The 20,318-nt window shown below is 41.0% G+C and overlaps 1 protein-coding gene across 1 annotated transcript in view; it reads left to right on the top strand.

Moving 5' to 3' along the window:
• The window catches only part of ablim3 (actin binding LIM protein family, member 3), a 52,512-nt gene extending 33,642 nt beyond the window's left edge, over nucleotides 1-18,870 (top strand). Inside the window, exons 5-22 of the mRNA XM_083915716.1 lie at nucleotides 284-410; nucleotides 553-646; nucleotides 4,210-4,297; nucleotides 4,463-4,521; nucleotides 4,617-4,688; nucleotides 6,770-6,931; nucleotides 7,679-7,708; nucleotides 7,857-7,983; nucleotides 9,890-9,985; nucleotides 14,097-14,231; nucleotides 14,431-14,501; nucleotides 14,745-14,913; nucleotides 15,989-16,018; nucleotides 16,359-16,414; nucleotides 16,683-16,749; nucleotides 16,849-16,859; nucleotides 17,003-17,083; nucleotides 17,667-18,870. Of these exons, the coding sequence (XP_083771842.1) occupies nucleotides 284-410; nucleotides 553-646; nucleotides 4,210-4,297; nucleotides 4,463-4,521; nucleotides 4,617-4,688; nucleotides 6,770-6,931; nucleotides 7,679-7,708; nucleotides 7,857-7,983; nucleotides 9,890-9,985; nucleotides 14,097-14,231; nucleotides 14,431-14,501; nucleotides 14,745-14,913; nucleotides 15,989-16,018; nucleotides 16,359-16,414; nucleotides 16,683-16,749; nucleotides 16,849-16,859; nucleotides 17,003-17,083; nucleotides 17,667-17,780 (1,589 nt within the window). The 3' untranslated portion in view covers nucleotides 17,781-18,870. The remainder of the gene's footprint in view (nucleotides 1-283; nucleotides 411-552; nucleotides 647-4,209; nucleotides 4,298-4,462; nucleotides 4,522-4,616; nucleotides 4,689-6,769; nucleotides 6,932-7,678; nucleotides 7,709-7,856; nucleotides 7,984-9,889; nucleotides 9,986-14,096; nucleotides 14,232-14,430; nucleotides 14,502-14,744; nucleotides 14,914-15,988; nucleotides 16,019-16,358; nucleotides 16,415-16,682; nucleotides 16,750-16,848; nucleotides 16,860-17,002; nucleotides 17,084-17,666) is intronic.
• The last annotated feature ends 1,448 nt before the right edge of the window (nucleotides 18,871-20,318 follow it).

Consider the following 20,318-nt stretch of genomic DNA (forward strand, 5'->3'; position numbering starts at 1 on the left):
CTTCCTGCATGCATTCTATCATGTTTAACAGTGCTTACAGTTGAGAGAACAAGCCTCAGAGCCCTGCAATATCCTGCATTTATATGGCTATTGATTAGGAAGGTGTGCCAAAGGGATAGAAAACTACACTTATGAGTTCAGTGGGTGTTTAAAGATGTGCAATTGCACCTTGGCTCACTTTGTCTTTCTCTGCCTCTTACATTTCCTCTTCTCCCTGTCTGCATCCTTCACTCTTCCTCTATCTTCTTTCTTTCTTCCCTTCTCACACACTATCCTTTTCCAGACTGTGCCGGGTGTAGAGCCGAGATCAAGCAGGGTCAGTCTCTCCTGGCGTTGGAGAAACAGTGGCACGTCAGCTGCTTCAGATGTCGGACATGCAACATGGTCCTCACCGGAGAGTACATCAGCAAGTGAGTGTGTGAAGAGAATCCTCAAAGCGTGTGATTCTCACGTCTCACTATACTGTTTTTTTTTCATATTCAGTTTCTCTCTAGATAGGTTAAATTGTGCATTTAACACGCTACAGCTGTTTCTTTATTCTTTATGTTGCAGGGATGGAGTGCCATACTGTGAGGCAGATTACCACGCCCAGTATGGGGTGAAATGTGAGACGTGCAGCAGATACATCAGTGGGAGGGTTCTAGAGGTATGAACGGGACCAGATTTCACCATGTTAATAGAGATTTAGCAAAACAGAGTTCTGCAGTAATACAGAAATCCGACTTGGGAGTTGACTGTTTTGGACTGAGTGTAATCAGCGTTATCGGAATTGAGCAGCTGCATTTTATCCTCGGCTCCATTTAAGCCCCGCTGTGCTTTAGCGAGTGAGCGACTTAAGATTGGCGATAGAAATGTTGTTCTTCTTTACTTAACCAAAACAAATTCAGCTGCTCTGTGTTAACCTGGTCAAGCATTGGCGCATATCCACTTTTTCACGGTTTATATTTTAATTTTTTTTTTTTATGGGAAGAGCAGCAGAGAGCAGACCTACCAACACAAACAGGAAGCAAAAAGCTAGATTGAATCATGACAACGTGTCAGGAGTTGAGAGGAAAAGAGAGTTATAAAAAGATCAGAGGGTAAAGAGTGGAAGGAGGAGAGACACCGAAAGCAAATTCCGCAGCGGCAGATAGACAGTACACTGAAGCCCTTTTAACAAGAGATGGAAGGAGTCATCGGTGGAGAGAGGAGAGCAGAGGAGAAGGAACTGAGGCGGACAGAGGGAGAAAGAAGTGAGGGGGAAATAATGAGGGGAGTAGTTTGAAAATAGTGAAAAAGTGCACATGCTAATGAAATTTTTTGGAAGAATCTCTGGAGGGTGTGTCTCGTCTGTTGGGACCTGAGGAAAGGGAATGGATGCAGTAAAACTTTGTCGGACACACGCACACACACACACACACACACACACACACACACACACACTCTAACACACACACACTCTAACACACACACACACACACACACACACACAAACATGCTCCTTTGCTTGTCAGAATGGCTGGTGTAAAGTGTTTTGTTCCTGACTGCCAGCCTCTCTGGGTTATTTATAGACATGGGGACATGTCAGCCTTTATCTGTGTGTGTTTCTCTCTCTTCCTTTCTCTGTCTCTCTCTCTCTCTCTCTCTCTCTCTATCTCTCTCTCCCACGCACACTCTCACACACACACAGACACAGACACAGACACAGACACACACACACACACACACACACACACACACACACACACACACACACACACACACACACACACACACACACACACACTCTGATCATCTCTCTGACACTCTGACATTGATTCTTCTCTCCTGTCAAATTTTGTTATCATAATGATTTGCTTCTTTCAGATGCAACTCATTTGACTCACAGAAAGTCATTTCCAAAACATTGACTGTATAAAAAATGGACAAAGTCTCTTCAGCGTCACCCCCAGGTTTCTGAAGAGCCAGAATTAAGCTGAATATGGGTGTCTCTCCGGGGTTTTGTCCGTGGCCAACTTGGCAGTGCCTAACTCCCCTCTAATCCCAAAATGGGCAGAGAGGTAGAGCGTGAATAGAGCTGAGGTGGGCCGAATAAAGCCTACAGTCTGTGCTAGCATCATGTGACGGCACCCACCTGTCACTCTAAGCGGCCACCCCTTAAACCTGGGGTAGGCAGCGAGGAAATCCATAATAATCTTTCATCGTAGTGTAGTTCTAAAACTAGACTTTTGCACCACGTCTTGGCTCTGTTTTCAGCCATTAGAATATCTAGTCTGTGACGAGAGACTTTGGACAATCACAGGTCATTTCAGAGAGAGAGAGAGAGAGAGAGAGAGAGAGAGAGAGAGGGAGGGAGACAATGAGTTCCTCTTGGCTCAGGACAGAAAGGGGAGACTGAGAGCTGCAAGTAGAGGGCTCAGTCTGCTGCAGGTCCAGGTGTTTTTTTCTTGCTTTTTACCTACTGTACCTTTATTTATGCAACTTCAAGCCATAATATCATTTAAATGGGTGGGTAATGTAAAAATCCCCCCACCATACAGTTGTCATGAAGGGGAAAATTAGCTATAGAGACCAAAACCATTTTTCTGTACCAGGCATGTTTATTTCTGCTGTAAAGTGAGGCATTTTAACATGAGGGTCTATTGGGAATGACTTGCTTTCTGAGCCAGGCCCCGTTATGAATAGGGCAGCCCCAATACTAATCAAACTAAGCTGCAATTCCGCAGATGCATGCAGGTCGTTAGATAAGACTTTAAATTAGTTAATTTGCCCAAAGGTCCATCTTATCCTTTAGCATTTATTTGTCCACAATAAATGTGATTCATTTTATAAAAGTTCTCGTTTTGTTTGTGTATTTCTACTCTGTTTAGTTGTGAAAAAGTGAACACATTTATTTCATCATAGCTTTTATTGTTAGAAATAATGCTGCGGAGAAGCCAACGAGTCATCTATTTATCTGTTTTAAGGTATCATTTCAATGTTGGTGCTGATTTCTATTCTCCCACATTGAAAACCCAGACTAAACTGTCTGTGTTTGTGTCTGTGTTGATGCTAAGGCTTGTTCCACGGAGCCCCTCTTCAGGCCAACTTTCCAGACCCAGTGGTTGTTAATTTAATGAGTAGTTTAGAATAGATGGAGAAAGGGAGAAATAAAGACAGGAAGTGGAATTAAGAGGAGCATAAAGCTTCCTTTTTAAGTTTCACTTCTCTTCTTCCCCTTCCTTCCTCAGTGTCTTAGTTTGCCAGTAAATAAAGCAGCCTATAAATGCCACTGGAGAGAATGGGAGCCTCATTAGAAATGGTAGCAGCAGCTGTTGAACTGATACCGTATGACCAGACGGTGAACGCTCTGTTGCCCGGAAAGCAGGGCGACGGAAATGCTGCATCCTCTTCTGGCTTTCCTTTCAGAGTAACTTGAGTCAGATAAAGAGAGCAGGGATTGGTTACGGATCACATAAAATTATCAGTTTTATGAAAAGCATAATACCCCGCAATACACACACTCAAACACATGCTGGTGTGTGTTCAGATGAAACAGTTCAGGTGGCCTCGACACAGGCAGCATGTCAGCGGTGCTTCTATAAATAGAAAATCTCTAATGGTGTGTCAGGAAGGCAGAGGTGATGGGACGGGGCCACGCCTCAGCCACCAGCCCTGCGGAAGCACGTGTGAGAAACATCAGGAACATGAACTGGACTGGATTAATGGATCGAGTCGGCGCAATGACATCGCACTGCATCATTTCACGTGTCCATTTCACCTGTTTGGATGTGTTCCCTCAGGGTGCTCTCAACGTCCAAGGACGTGCATCGCACTCTTGTGTCCTTCACTTACACGACCACCTACTTCCCTCTTTCTCTTTCTCTTTCTCTTTCTTTCGTATACGCACACACACACACACACACACACACACACACACACACACACACACACACACACAGACACACACACACTTTTTTCATGTGACTGTAGGTCAGTCAGGGATCTTTGCTCTAATTATGGCGTGGAGGAGAATGGGTGGTGGCTCTCATGTGATTGCTGTATGCTGATGAATAACTACAGGCTATGCAATGATGTCTCAGTGCATTATGAGGTCAGGTGACACACAGGAGAAAACATATGGAGATAAGGACTTGCTCATTTGTAAATGTAGCCCTCACTCTGTGAAACTCTTTATGATGATAATTTATGTGCAGTCACACCTCTTCTTCTCTCCTCTTCTCCTCACAGGCAGGAGGGAAACACTACCATCCGACCTGCGCTCGATGCTCTCGCTGTAACATGATGTTCAAAGAGGGAGAGGAAATGTACCTGACAGGTGAAACTTGACGCCAGTATATTGCACACACACACACACACACACACACACTCTCACACACACACACACACACTCTCACACACACACACACACACATACTTTAGACTTGCCAATGTAGATGAATGCACGGCATGCAGGAACACCCGTCTGTCTTCTCTTCTTCAGGTTGCGAGGTGTGGCACCCATTATGCAAGCAGGCGGCAAGAGCAGAGAGGAGACTCAGGGTGAGATAGAGATGATGTGAAGATGTTAAGATAAGATGTAAACTGTAATTTCCTCATTGTGTTTTTTTTTTTCTTTGTCCGTTTGTACCTCACAGCACAGACGCCTGTCAGAGGCCTCCATCTCTCCACCGGGCTCCTCCATAGGCTCTCCCAGTAGGGTTATATGCGTGAGTAGCCTATAATTTTGCAGCTTTTAGTCACTTTTAGCTTCTGCTGCCACCAAGCTTAAAGCATAATTTCTACACCAGAAACACAAGCGCTATACCCATAGGCTTGAATGGTTAACCACCAGCCCGAGAGGCTGCTCACTCCCTTGGCCTGTTCACTTGTCTGTGTACTAACCTCAGTTCTCAGTGGAGGGAGTTAAAAAGAAGTGGGGAAAAATATAAAGTGTCTTGTTAATACAAAATGTTAATGGTTTATATCTGTGAAGATCCATAGACTGTATAGAGACGGACGCCGCGTGGTCAACTTCCTCCCATTGTTCAAGACTAAAAGTGAAACCAAAATATCCCTGATACAGGCGCTGACATCTTGTAATTTTGGAGGCAGAGTCTGTGCTGTAGTGATCGGGCTGTGGGGCCAGCTGTCATGTAATTTGGCCTATATCCCATCTGCTAATATGGAGGCTAACACAATCTTTAGTTATCACTTCAATCACATCACAAGTACTGATATATAGTGATTTGCATGTTGGAACATACATGGGTTGGATTATGTGTGGCTCCAGGGATGATATCTTTAGTCCACAATAAAACAGTCAACTGTTATTTGATGGATGGCATAAAATGTTTCCCGTAGGATGAATCTCAATGACTTTGGTAGTTCCTTGGGATTCCAATTAGCCCCACAGGCAGGTCAAAGCCCCAGGAAATATACCAAGAAATAAAATATCTACAAGATAGATTTGCACTAAATTTTGTACAGACGTTCGTGGCCTCAAGACGATAAATCCTATCGCCTTTGATGAAAGACTGACTTTCCTCCTCCAGGAGTTCAACAGTTTTTGTCTTAAAAAAAAGTGCTTATTACTGTAAGCGCAGCCTCACGGAATCATTAGCATGACTGTAGACTCTCTAGGTCCAGACCTTGTCCAAACTTTGCCTTCCACAAATGTAGCACAAAACTAATGACTGTCCATGTCAGATGCGTTTTCACTTACTGTAAATAGGCGAGGGGTAACACATAAGTAGAGGCTGCAGGAGGCAGGAAATGTTGGGATTACACCACCACAGACTTCACAGTTAAATAATTGGTTATGTGGCAAGAAAAACCTTTATTTTTTTTTATTTTTCTCCAACAGATACCTTGAAACTATAGTACTGATAAGTTAGGATGCTACTGGTTCTGTTATTGGTATTTTTAAAAAGCATTTCCCTGCAATTAATTATCACGCTACAGTGTTAATACATATATAAATCGAAAAACATAAAGGCACATAAAAGTGAAAGTAAATTAGAAAAAATGGTAAAATTAAACCCAGACATTTATATATATATATATAAAAAACTTTAACATTTCAACCAAATTGATCCCACATTTGAACTAGACATATCAAGTTTTGATGTGCAAATCACTAAATCAGTGCTTCCTATATATCATATAGGGAGAGTTCAGTTGGGGAACATACCAGGTTTATGTCAAGGTTGTCACTGTGCGTTGCAAGTTGCACCAGTTTCATTTCAAAGTCCGGCTTCAGACAGATATGGAACAGTGTCCAACTGTGCTGTTTGGCAGTCTGCATGTCAGCATTATTAGCATGTCGAGGGTTGTCTGCATGCAAGCAGAAGTCACCGCACTCCGGTCAGGCCTGCCCTGCTCTGCTCTCATCTCATAATCAATGAACTTTCAGTGTGCGGTGATGGATGAGGCAGAAATGCAGCGTAAGCATGCTTGTCATCCACACTGTCTCCTCTCCCTCTCTCTCTGGCTATCTTTGCTTCATCTGCTCTCTTTCTCACATATGCTGAGCTACTGAAGGTCAACAACTTACACTACTGTCAGGTTCTGCAGCATACATGTGTACTTTTGATGAACGCACACACGTGTATGTGCATGTGCATTTGCAGATTTGCTTGTGCTTCATCAGCTCTTTTTCATTCCTCTTATCTCTGCATGATCGGCTCATCGTCACTGGTGGAGTTTCCATTCTACTTTGTTGTACTGTGTATTGTCAATGTGGTTGATGTCAGGTCTTGTTGCTGCTGTCTCTGTCTGTGGTGGGTGTATGTATGTGTCCTCTCTCCAGGCCAGAGTGGAGAATCAGATCCTAGATTATAAGGACCTAGCTGCCCTGCCAAAGATCAAGGCCATATACGAGGTCCAACAGCCAGACCTCATATCCTCCTCATACCAGCCCTACCACAGATACACCTCTGATGACAGGCTAGAAATGTACAGCTATGGGGAGGTACTGCTGCTACACACTCCAGGCCAAACTTAGCAATGGTCTCATCGTTGGTCTCATCGTTGGTCTGTTTTCAGGACTTTGCTCAGTTTTTCGATGGAGCCGTGCTGATAAGAACTGTGTGTTTTCGTCACAACTCAGTTATATAGTATTTGTAGGGCTCATTAAAAAAAAAAAATGTTTTAATTGATTGAATGGATTATTTTCATTTGGTAAAATGTGACCATGAAATTGGAAATTTGAATGGAAACTGGATTTCAAAAGTCTACAGTCTCCAGAAAAAACACTTGTTAGTTTAACAAGTTAAAAAAAAACGTTTTGAGATCAAGGTAAAACTAATTTTTGACTTAACTTACTTTTAAAATCCAGCGAATTTTCAGTAAAATTTTAATTTGAAAATGATGATCCTGAGGTACTTGGGAATATTATAGCATTTTTTTTAAGTCACCGGTGCATTTTACAATACACAGGAAATTCATATCAGTTGGTAAATGTCTTTTTTACATAATGCACCATGAGCAGAAGGAAACCACTCTCAAACTGACTGAAAATTGGGTAGCAGCTATCCTGAATCCTGAACAATTCCTTAAATAATTAGGTTGTAGATGCAAAAAGACCCCGTAAGACAAAGCAAAGATTGAATTTGAGAAGACTGTTTGGTCTCCTGCAAATACATGATATATATTGTATTTACTTCACCACAGTGTTTAAGTATAAATGAAAACGCTTCTCTCTCCACTCATTTTCCAGTCACTTGGGACACTCTCTCCCTATTCTCAGGTAAGCTTTCTTCTTCCCATAGTAAATGGCACATAAGACAAGTCTAAATAAGTGAACTGTTGTAATTTTGACCTGTCACTAAGCTGTTTGTCTCCTCGTTGCCTCCTTATCTTTGTTCTCTTCTACGTCGTCTCTATTTTCTCTTTAGGACTACGACAGCCTGGATATAAAGCAGAGGCGGTGCTCCAGTCCAGGTTACATTGACTCACCGACGTACAGTCGTCAAGGCATGTCACCCATCATGCCTCGCTCTCCGCAGCACTATGCCTACCCTGGTGAGTCAGACAGTGTTCCTGCGTAATTGGCTGCTTATGACCTCAGAGTTTAATGCCAGTCTTTTGCTTTTTTAATGAAGTACTTAATGCACTTTGAACAAATTGTGGCATAGTGGACTTTCTCATTTTTCGAGATTTGCAATTGATGAGATTATACGACCACTGCCAGTTTTCTTTGTGAACAAAAGAGAAGGCCTACACAGTTTTTCAGCTTCAACACAACTGTTTTATCATCTCTCAGTATGGACGGGAATCTAAAACCTGTCGCAGTTGGGATACGGGAACAAATCGGAACTGGAATCGTATGACTCTGCGTTTATCAGTTCCTTCTATCAATGCCAATGACGGTTGCATTGCAAAATAATGATGTCAAATGCATGGGCCTTTGCTGCTGGAAACTTGCAACAAGAAGAAGACATGGCAGTAAGGGATAAACAGTCCAAGGCAGGCCTAGCAGAGTTTTACTGTGAAAAATGTGCAACTGTCAGAAGAACATGCTGGCAATAATAAAAGGAACTGTTAAACTCACAGGCATATGATTCTGGTTCCATTTCCAATTTCAACTTGAATCGGTTCTCTATTCCTATCCCTTACATTTTTTGGAAATAATTCTACTTAAGTCAAGTGGTTAAAAAGAATAGTTCAACACTTTGGAGGATATGCCTATTTGCTTTCTTGCTGATGTTGAGATGAGAAGATCACTCTTAAATGTGCCTGTTTAATGTGCAGATACAGTCAGCAGGAACTTAGCTTAGCCAGGCTTTGTTTGAAGGTAACAAAATACACTATATACCACCACCTCTGGGGTCTTATCTTTTAGTTTAGATAGTTTATTTCGAATATGTGAAAGAACTAAATTATCATACATGGGCAATCATAAAGAAAAGGGGAAAAAAAACAGAGAGAAAAATAAATGTACAATAACAAAGTTTAACAAAGTAAACTGAAAAATAAAAAAATCTGTTTACATATCCGAAAAGGAGTGGGAAGAAGTGTAAACGTATTTAATTCCACCCTTTTTTTTAATAAATATTACTGAAATAACGCGTACTGAAGTATTTTGCCTTCTATCTATATAGTAATAATAACAATAATAATAACTTCCATTTGTCATTCTTCAATTATCCTTGTTCTATATCTAGCAAAGCATAATTCTATTACAAAGATATTTATCTTATATATATATATATTATATTAATCTTTTTTTGGTCTTCATCATGAGGTTGACAGGTAACCAGTGGACACTTGAGGGAGTTACTGCTCCTGGACAAGAAATCATTCCTGCACATAACACCTCATGAAATGTTAATTTGTATTAGATTTAACATAAATCAATAAAAGTTAGGCTGTCTCACTCTTTTTCCAGTCTTTATGCTAAGTTAAGCTAAACCAAATTGTGGACATGAGAGTGGTATCAGTGTTCTCATCTAAATCTTGGCAAGGAAACAAATAAGCATTCCCCCTAAAGTGTCAAACTATTCCTTTAAGAGATATCAAATTGTTTGTCATATCCATGTGTATGTCATCACCATTCTTTCTTAGTAACAAATATGCTATGATAGAATTTCAGTGGATTTTCAGATTCAGCTCCTTAGGGCAGACTCTCTTTCACGTCACTCCAAAATAGTTTGGCTACTTCATATGCTGCAGTTGCTCCTTGGCTGCCATTTCATTTAACTCTTACACATGTGCATTGACACTGTAGTTACTGTCATATGAAGACACACAATAACTTTTGTAATTGCACAAGTGGAATAGTTATCCAATGTCACTTTGTATTTTGAATTAATGTTTAGACTGTTGAATGGTGAATGTGACTGGTTTTATCTGCATGGAGTAGACTCGTGTTGAGGCCTTTCTTCATGCTCATGTTTCCTTTGCCTTGATTGGCTCTGGCTGGCTGCAGGCTCTGAGAGTGGCAGGAGTTCACCTTATTACGGCCAAGAGGGGCGGTCAAGCACACCCACCACAAACCAGCCCCCTAAACATTTTCATGTACCAGGTAGGACTCCCCATCTCCTCACTGCACCACTCACGATCTCATAGATTTTTTACATTTCATCTGCCATTATTAATGCATGCAAATCATCCATTTTAAGTGTGTTCGAATCAGAATCAGAGTGTATGAAAATGTGTGAGGTTGTATAGTTATACCGCACATATTTTCTCTGGCACATTCTTCTCCTCATACTGCATCTTTACCTTTCTAAACGAAACCTTCCTTTACAATCATCCCTCCTACCTCCGGCTCCTTCTTTTCGATCATCCCAACAGAAACTCACATCCTCACCTCCTTTACTCCTCCACGTTTCACCTCTTCATCTCCTCTTTCTCTCCTCAGCCACAGGGGACCCCAACATCTACAGGAAGCCTCCCATCTATACAAGAACGGGTACAGTGTAGTTAGCCCCGCCTTAGCCTGCCTGTCCAATCGTCAGTATAGTCATGCTGTGTTTGAGTACTCGTAGTAGATGTTTTTACTGACCCATTGATGTTTTTCAAGAGCCCATTTTGATTTAGCATTTATTAGATCCGGTTGTCATCAGAGTTAATGCCATCGACAACAAAACCAGATAAATGGAAAAGCTTAAAAATGCATAAAGGAAATAGAGTTGGACTTGTACAACTCTTTTTCAAGTGAAGATAAACAATTAGGCTTATTACATTAGTAAGTGTCTGAGTGCAAAAGAACAATGTTAAGTGAGCATATGCCTGCTTCTGTGTGCAGCTCCTGCAGCATGCCATGTTCTTGTCGGCAAATGGGGCTGGAATAGACCCTGAATGAAGTGAAGTTTGCTCAGGCGTAACAAGTGTTGAGTACATGGGACTCTGAGGACACACAATTCACCATAATAGAACAGAACAATGGAAACTGAAGCACAGTGGAAAACTGTATTATAAGTGGAACTTGTATTTGCTGTGGAGACTCAGCCTAGCCTAGTTAACCTGTGGTCAGTTTGTGATTTAAGGAGATGTTGCTGCAGTTGTAATTGTTTGAATCCAGAGACAGCTGTTGTGCTCTTTTTTCTTGTAAAAAAACAAACAGAGGAAGCATGTTAGAGGGTAGTCTGATTTCTTAATTGTGTGGATTTATGTTGTCGTTCAGTCAAATAACACAGCAGCGCTGTTAACACAAGATGCTATTTTTTAATTTTTTTACAAATCATTAAACTTAAATGCCATCTTTAGCCATCTGGATAGTGTGCGTCAGTAAAACAGTCATAAGAAAAAGATGATTCACTATCCCCTTGTCACATCACACTGGAAAGGGCTTCTCAGCTGAGAGTCACAAGACTTAAAACCACTTTCTGGAGAACAGTTTATCTTTGTTGTCTTGCATGTTGCTCTGAACTGTGTGTGTTGGTATTTGTGGGGTTGTTAGTAAACTTTGTCGACCAAACACTTTCACCCTTCTGTATTACTGAGCTATGATTAGTACATCACTGGCCATAAGGTTTCCACAACACACTTTTGTCTATGAATAATAATAATTATCAGCAACTTCAAAATTCTTTAAAGGTCCCATATTGTAAAAAGTGAGATTTACATTTTTTTTTCATTATAAAGTAGGTTGAGGTGCTATATAAATACTATGAATCAAAACATTTAAACCACAGAGACATGCACACAGCCTGTATTCAGAAACTGTCCTTTAAACGAGCCGTCAGGACTTCTGTACTGTAAATAGGTAGAAAGTGTCGATGCAGTGCTGTTACGGTCATTCCCCGGCTGCAATGACGGTGAAGAGACACAGAGAGTGCCGCTGCGGAAGACCCAGAAACTCTGACCAATCAGAGCAGACTGAGCTTTTTCAGGAGGGGTTCTTAAAGAGACAGGCGCTAAAACAGAGCAGACAGAGAGTGAATACATGTATATTCAGACAGACAGTATGAGAAAAAGAGTGTGTTTTCTAAGTATCAAAGAATGTAAACGTGCCCAAATGACAAGTTTTAACCTGAAAATGAGCATAATATGGGATGTTTAAACTTGCCTTGTAGAATATGGACATTCTGCTCACACTTCAACATCACTCATGTGGATCCTTCTCCAACTTTACGTCCTCCTAAACAGCTATTGATTATTATATTCTCTTGTTTCAGCACTTAAGAGAATTGATGTAAATCCAATGCCACAACAGACACATGAAGTTGTGTTGCTGTGCACATCCAAGGCGTGTTATGTACTACTCAGTTAACAAGTTTGTACCTGTCTAGAAAGAATCAGATCCTTGTTTCTTGGCTTTGTCCTTGTTCTCCATATAGGTACCTCTCACATTGTCACATCTCCCTTGAGGTCGCTCCAATAATGTTTCCCTTTCACCTTTTTTTATTGCATCCAATCACTTTTATTCACTTCCCTCCACCTTCTGCTTCACTTTACCCGGTGACCTTGCCTGTAAGTATCTCCCTCCTCTCGCTGTTTCACTGTCGGTCTGTCTGTTGTTGGGTATGTGTCTCTCTATATGTTTGTCAGTCTCATTGTACAGCCATATACCCTCAGTCTGTTGAAAGTGTGTTTCCCAAAGATGAGAATGTCTGCCATCGGTGTCATGCATCATGTCTATAGGAATTCAATGGATGATGGATCGGGGATGGCATGGCTAATGGCTAACAAAGTGAAGAGCGACCTATCTGACATTACACTGCATGTCACATCCATTAACTCCCATTGACTGTGTTTTACCGCAGAGTGGCATCAATATCATCACCTTACACCACTCATGAAACGACTGTGTGCCTCAGGCTGAGCAGTAACTGAACTCACTTTAATGCTAGTAATTGTCATGCTGTTGGCTGAAATATTGATCTCCTCTGACAGGAATGGTGGATATGATAAATGCATATATGTAGCGTAACTATACTCTGGCTGTACATCTTTGTGATATTCATTATCACATTATCACACAGTTTAACGTTTTGGGAAGTAGTTTATTCACGTTCTTGTCGAGAGCAAGATGAGAAGATGAACAATACTCGCATATCTGTATTCAGTATGAAGCTGGACCCAGCTTTAGCTTAGGAAAAGGACTGGAAACCAGGGGAAATAGCTAGCTTGGTTCTGGAAAAAGGAAACAAATTCTGGTGACCACCATTCCTAAAGGTCATTAATACAATATTCTATCTTGTTTCTTATCTTGTGAATCAGGAGCTTTGTCATCGTTGTGATGTTGCCAGGTAGCTAGCAGAAATGGATGTATTAAGAGAACTGGATACAGCGCTGGAGGCGGAGCCCCGTTCATTCCTATGAAAGCTGCACAGTGACGCATGAAGCCAAAATAATTAAATTTCCACATCTAAAAATACCCAGATACCCAATTGGCACTACTTCCACATTGTGTGATGAATACATCAGGCGCTAGAGACTTGCACACTAATTCCGGTTTAGGGCTCCAGCTAATTTGAATGGGGATTAAAAGATTTAATCGTGCAACTCATCTGGACTTTCAAACTGTTATCGGACTGGAATCAAACTCTGATATTAACGTTAGTCATATCCCGGGGGTTGTGACGCTGGAAAAAAATGTATCCGCAGTTTTATACACGTCTCTTTCAGTAAGTCAAAAGGGAAAAGTGTTTTGGGCCAGAGGGCATCTATGTGATGCCCTCTGGCCCAAAAAACTTTTCACTTGTAATTCCACCATTTGCCCACAGTGTCAAATTGGCTTGAACGTCAGGCACACTTCCTAGGGGCTTGCTAGTGGAGAGTCCAGGAAGTCACTGCTCCCGGCCAAGAAATAGTCTGGCACATATCCCAATGGGAAACCACAACTTTTTGTTTTGCACTGATTAAACTAAACAGATATAATATGTTAATTTGTTAGCTTTAAAGTTGCTGGTAGGCCTTTTTTCTTTTGTTAACATTTGAACAGCAAACTAGCTAGCTATTTCCTCCTGTTTCCAGTCTTCATGCTAAGCTAAACCTAAATCTCCTTGCTTTAGCTTCATATTTAGCAGACAAATATGAGAGTGGTATATATATATCCTCATCTAACGCAAAATAGTGTATTCCTAAAAATTATGAACTATTTCTTTAACAGAATTACCATTAACTTTGGGTCGGAGTGTTTTTTTTTTTTTTTATCTCCTATAACTCAATATATGTCTTCTCCGCAGCCAATCATGTCGACGCAGCCACCAAAAGCAGGACCAGCGAGGACATCCTCAGATCCTCCAGACTGTCCACCTACTCTCCTGAGCCATACACCCAGTCAGAGTCTGACTATTACCCATACACCAGCTCCCCCAGGGGTAGGAAAGTCATTTCACTCAGTTTAGAATTGTAAGCTCATAGTAAAATGCATTTCTCAATTTTTTAGCTGGACCAAACACGGCTCTAGAAGTACAGTAACTGCAACTGTGTTGTCATATTTATTCATTCACCCACTGCGTTCCTCTCTGAACTCTATATTCATACAAGATAATCTCTTTCATCTGTTGTCTCTCTCAGCCTATCGAGTGCCGAGAAGACGCTTCTCAACAGGAGGAGATGAAGAGAGTTGGAGTAACAGTCTTCAAAGAGTAAGAGCTTCATTTTTTTCTTTCTCTCTCTTTATCCAACATCTGGTTGAAGAAAGTCATCTCTTTAGAAACACCCATTAATAATGAACTTCTTAGGGTATGGTGGCTAAACTATTCCCCTATTTTCTTCATTTGCTCCTTCTTCCATCTTGCATTCACTGTACATTAAATTAACAGTTTTCCCTTACGCCCCCAACCCCCCCACCCCACTCCCCCTCCACCTCTTTGCTCGCTCCCTCTCAGATCGGGAGTGGCATCGGGAGGATGATCCTAAAGGAGGAGATGAAAGCCAGATCTGGTTCCTATGACAACGACCCCTGGGGCAGTGCAAGGAATTCTCGTAGTGGGAGCAAGGAAACACTCAACACCACAGGCTACGGCACCACGGCGTACAACAACACTGTTAACGGATGTGAGGATCTACCCTGCCCCCTATGCATCTCCCTCTTTGTCTCTTCTTTTTTCTGTTTCTGCAAGTTCATGCCTTTCTTTCCAGTGTGTCTTTTTACGGGCCTCAATATCTGCTGTCATCTGGGTTCGGAGAGGTAGCAGTTAGGTTGAGGATGCAGGTCACATAGGGTCATGGCTGCTGCAGGCCGGGCGGTGTATTGAGATGGAAAGATAGCTGAACAGCTGCTGCCGAACCTGTGGTAGGCCAGCAGCAGCAGCAGCAGATGTGGCCTGTCATTGTTGTGGGGATATCTGGTCACACTGATTCTGAACATTTCAAGCTACCAAGAAAAAAGCATTCAACCAGGTGTGGGCCAGATGTGAGAAAGCCGCTGGAGCTGAAGCTACCACAGTTGTTTCTGTTTGTAAGGACCCAGGCTCACTGGTCAGGCAGCATGTTGGGACTGACCTCTTTATTTCCCCTCCTCTGTCTCCTGATATCGCTCCCTGTATTCAACACTCCTAACTCTCCATCTCTCTATCCATCCATCTATCTGTGTATCTATCGTTCTCTCTAACTCTCACAGCTGGTGTCCCATATCCTGGTTTATTTATGAGCAGTAAGATCTCTCATTAAAGCTGTTTCTCTGATGGGAGGGGACGCAACTGAACGGGACTCTATTGGCTATGGTTGAAAGGCAACAAAGGCTTGTAACCACACAAGCTGTGTTGTGCGATTAGATGTCGGACTGTACAGTGTGTCTTTTTGCCTGGGTGTTTCAATGTTGTTTTTGTATTTTTGATTTCTCCCCTTCTTCTCTGAACCAGTCCTGCCTGGCCTCTTTCTGCCTTACTGCCCCTTTGATGTTTTGTGTTCCTCCTAGGGATTCATGGGTACCCAACTTGCGCCTTTTCTTTTTCTGCACTGCGCATCTGAGTAGACAGATGTCTTAGCTGTCATATCTTCATAGCCATTTTCCCAGAATATTTTTTAAGAAATGTAATTAAAATTTAGAGCAAGGCAGGTTAAAAATGCTGCAGAATGTGCGTTTTTCTTTTTTTTTGCATTAAGATGATATGATCTCTTTATTTCACAGCTCCCAGATCTCAGTACAGTGCTGATAGTGGTGAGTTTAACATTTGTATTTTGTGAATATTTTTAAATGATTGAGGCTTAATGCAGATCACCTCAGTTTGGGGTTCTGTTTTATTTAAATAGAAGCTGTTTTCATATTTAGTTTTTGAATGAAGATTGAGCTGGATTTAATAACCGTTCACTAACAAAGCTCCAGTGCACACATCTTGAACTTTAGGATTTTTTTGGTTAGTCATGAGCGCCATCTTCTGGCTCTTACCTGGCACTGAGCATAGGATTTCAAATTCCCAAACTACATGAAAATTACTGGACATTTAAGAAACTGTTGGCCTATCTGAGGTTATATTTCATTACTGCTCTCTGTATTTTAGATTTTGTTTGTAAGTCCGCATCACTACCAGGATACGGACGCAACGGCATCCAGAGGGTGAGTCCACAGTGAACAAGACTCAACACAGCATAATTAGCTGTAACAATTATATAGCCCTGAGGCTTATTTTGTAAGGTCTGACATCCTTCAAATTGCATCTGTTGTATCCAATTTCCGTTATCCTCGGGGCACTGGAATTGAGTATTGTTAGGGCTGTTGTTGTTCCCTAGTCTAATTACATACGTTTACATATCTCAGGCTAAAAATATACCAGTATGTATTATGTAGTGTTTATGTTTATGTCGCCGTCCCTCTCCACCTGCAGCCTCAGAGTGCTGATTGCTACCAGTACCAGTATGACAGTGGCAGCGAGGTCAACTGGGGCAGCAGAGGTAATTTCAGATTCATTTAAAATACCTACCCCTTATTAGAGTGAAAAAATGAATTCAGTGTTCCATTGTACTGACTTAATTTCCTTTCTCTCCTCCCAGCAGAATACAAGGTAAGGCTTAAATTCATCACCTGAATATTTCTTTTCATGTGAATTAGCCTATATGTTGAATAATCCTATTGTTGATGTAACAAAGCTTGATAAAGAATGGCTACCTCTCCCTCTCTCTCTCCCTGTCTCTCCTCTCGCTGCAGATTTACCCCTATGAGGCACTCATTGTCACCACCAGAGGTCGCAATAGGCTGCCCAAAGATGTAGACAGAGCCAGACTGGAGGTAAGTTATGAATGGGATATTGGGCGAACAGTTCTGGGAAGAAGTTGTCTCTGATCTAGTTAAAATATAGAGCTTTAGCCAATATTTTAGAAACAACCAAAATCTTGTACTTACTAACTCGACTTTAGTCTAAAAAACTTAAATTGATCTTTTTGCCATTACAACCGCGATGTCCTCAGTGGCAACTAAGGCCAAGATGAAGAGAACAGTATATTAAAGGAATATGATATATATAGGGGATCGGTGCCCATTTTCAAAATTCATACATGTAATTCCTGTGATCTCAGACAGTCCAAAAATATAAGTCAACATGAACAACTCTCTCCCAAACCCAAATGACAACACTGCAATTAATTAAATAAATGAACACAATCAGTCTCCCATTTGTTGTTTATGGACCCGCTCCACACTATATGCCTGATGACATCACCAATAAGAGACTTGTAGCTCATGTTCACAAATATTGATATAACTTTCGTATAAATATTTATTAATTTAGGGGGTTCCCCTTCGATTGAGTAATGTTAAAAATGACATGGCATAATGTGATAACTGGGTCACCTCTTTATCATTGTTTTCACAGCGTCACCTGTCCCCAGAGGAGTTCCTCCAAGTGTTTGGCATGACAGTGGAGGACTTTGACCGGCTGGCTCTGTGGAAAAGAAATGAGCTCAAGAAACAGGCCCGACTGTTTTAATAACATATTATGGATGTCCGTTGAATACTAGCATAACTAGAGCGAGAGGCTTGGCGGACTGTAGGAGGGGAAGAATAAGATAGTTAGACTTCTGTTCAGTTTCACTGCCATGGCTGAGAACCTGTTCTAGATCTCCTCATATGATGAACCAAATTCTGGTCACACCAGTGTGGACTTACCAAGGGAAGAAGGCCACAGAGACATTATGCACAGATGGACTGATAAATTGTTACATGGCTGCCAGTGCAACTGTGGCTGTGTGCTGGAGTGGTGTGTAAGCAATAGAGACTGTAGTACATTAGTGATGTGCTTCTTTTAAGCCTGAAGGACGGAGGAAGGCCTGACTGTGCCCCTATAATGCCACATATGGGGACGTCTGTGACCAGAGCCGCAGTGCTAAAACATAAAGAGGAGACTTTTGGCTTTGCCTTATTTGTTATGCTCTCTTAGTTATGAGTGTGCAGCACCAGCAATCTGAATAAGTATAATGTATGTATCATTTATGACACTTTAACAGTGTGAATGATTAGATGAGAAGAATGTGAGTGTGAGTATACAGGATCACTTTGCTTTGGTTTATATTAACAAGGATGCATTTTCTTTACCCATTTCCCATGTTTTTTGCGCTTTCACCTGAATACTGTGTCCCTCTGGTTTACACTGATTGATAGAGAATGAAACAAGTAACAGTCTGAGGTGAACACAACTTGCTGTTAATTGTGTGTGACCCACATTGATTTGTGTGCAAAAGAAAACCAAAGTGAGAATGCAAATATACAGATTAGCACATCACTTCCATAATGTTCTGGTTAAATAGTTAAAGGTCACCGGTAGACACAGTTCTCTCTCCAGCTGTATGGTAACCTAAAATAATGTGCAATCCAGTAGATCAAATAGATGAAGGAAACACCAATCCAGTCCTCCTGTTCCATGTTTTCCAATTCATTGCAATAGAACGATGACTAAATGTTTTAGGGTGAGGACTGTAGTCATCCATACATTTACATTTGCTATTATTTATGTTCTTTTAGAATGATAATCCAATAATTTTGTAGCTACAGAGATTATATTCACTCACAATGAAACACTTTGCAAGGTATTTAACACACTGACAAAGATCCAGGGGTGTTGAAGACTTTACTTCCTTTGAATACTGTTGTTTTTGATTTTATCACTTAAAAATAAACTTGAAACAAATTCAGTCTCCTCTTTTTTATTTGTAGTTGGGAGTAATCTATTTGTAAAAGGAATAATTACTAGACCTATTTACTTTCTTGTGAAGAGATTAACTAGAATTTTAAAATACGGTAGATCATTTAACCTTAATTTAAATTCAGGTAATCTACCCAGGGTCTTATTCTCAAGAGAGAACATCATTAACACTGTGATAAATGTACTGCATGGAGCAAGCAGCCACAATAGCTTAAAGACTTGGCATGAAGACTGGAATCCACGGATGTATTAGGAAACAGGACAGTTAGCCTGGTTCTGCACAAAGGTAACAAAATCCATGGATCACCACCTCTAAAAATCATTTACAAGTTACATTTACATGAACCGAAATGTAAAAAGTTAAACATTAAATATTAAAATTCAAGGACTTTCCGGGACTTTTTCAGCCCAATTCCCTCAAATTCAAGGACCCAACATGGCATAGTTTGAGACACGGATTAAGGCTAATTTATGTTACAACACAGAATTTTTTTTTTTTATGAAAACTAGCCCGTTTAACAGAAGCTCACAGTATAAGAGTTATAGAGAGAAGCTAGAATGTGGGAACACTTTTAAATTATGCTGTGATTGCAAATGTGGTCTCTTTTCTTTTCTTAAAACAATATACCTTTTTAATGGAATTCCATTGCTAGACAACGGCCATGGTCCTTGTTAATTTCCTGTCAGCTGATCTCATTCACATACAGTACACTACAACAGGAAATACACTCGGACTCATTTGGAATGTTTATGTTTACATCTTCGAAAAGGCTTAAATATTGTAATAGTGATAGAGACGGAACGTAGCCTAGCCTATTTATTAACATTAAGTTAAAAAACAATCACAAGAACTTCAGTTTCTATTCTTGCACGATATATAGGCCTATAGGCCACCTAAACTCGAGCACTTTCAAAGTTCCATTTCTATTTTAGGTCTTGTTTTTTCCACCATCTAATTAACAAACAAGGAATTTTATCATAGACACAGTAGCCTATTTATGTATTAATATTTAATGGACGTGGGGGCCATACAGTAATTCGAAACAGTCCATGGGGACCATAGGTGGGGACCATGAGCAGTTGCCAGGCAACCAACGGCGACTGCTTCCGGCCAAGATACCACATCAGAGGAAGAGTAAGACAGGGATGCAAAGATGGCGTCTATGGTTTTAACACTTTTATTCAAAGTAGATATACATTATACGTATATTACACGTATGTATACTATTAGTGACCTTTAGGAAAGCTGCTAGGCGGATAATGTTAGCTTTGTAGAACCAAGCTAGCTGTTCTCCTGCTAACAGGCTGCTGGATCCAGTTAACGTT

Source organism: Echiichthys vipera (genome assembly GCF_963691815.1).
Source record: "Echiichthys vipera genome assembly, chromosome: 6".
Taxonomy (NCBI): Eukaryota; Metazoa; Chordata; class Actinopteri; order Perciformes; family Trachinidae; genus Echiichthys; species Echiichthys vipera.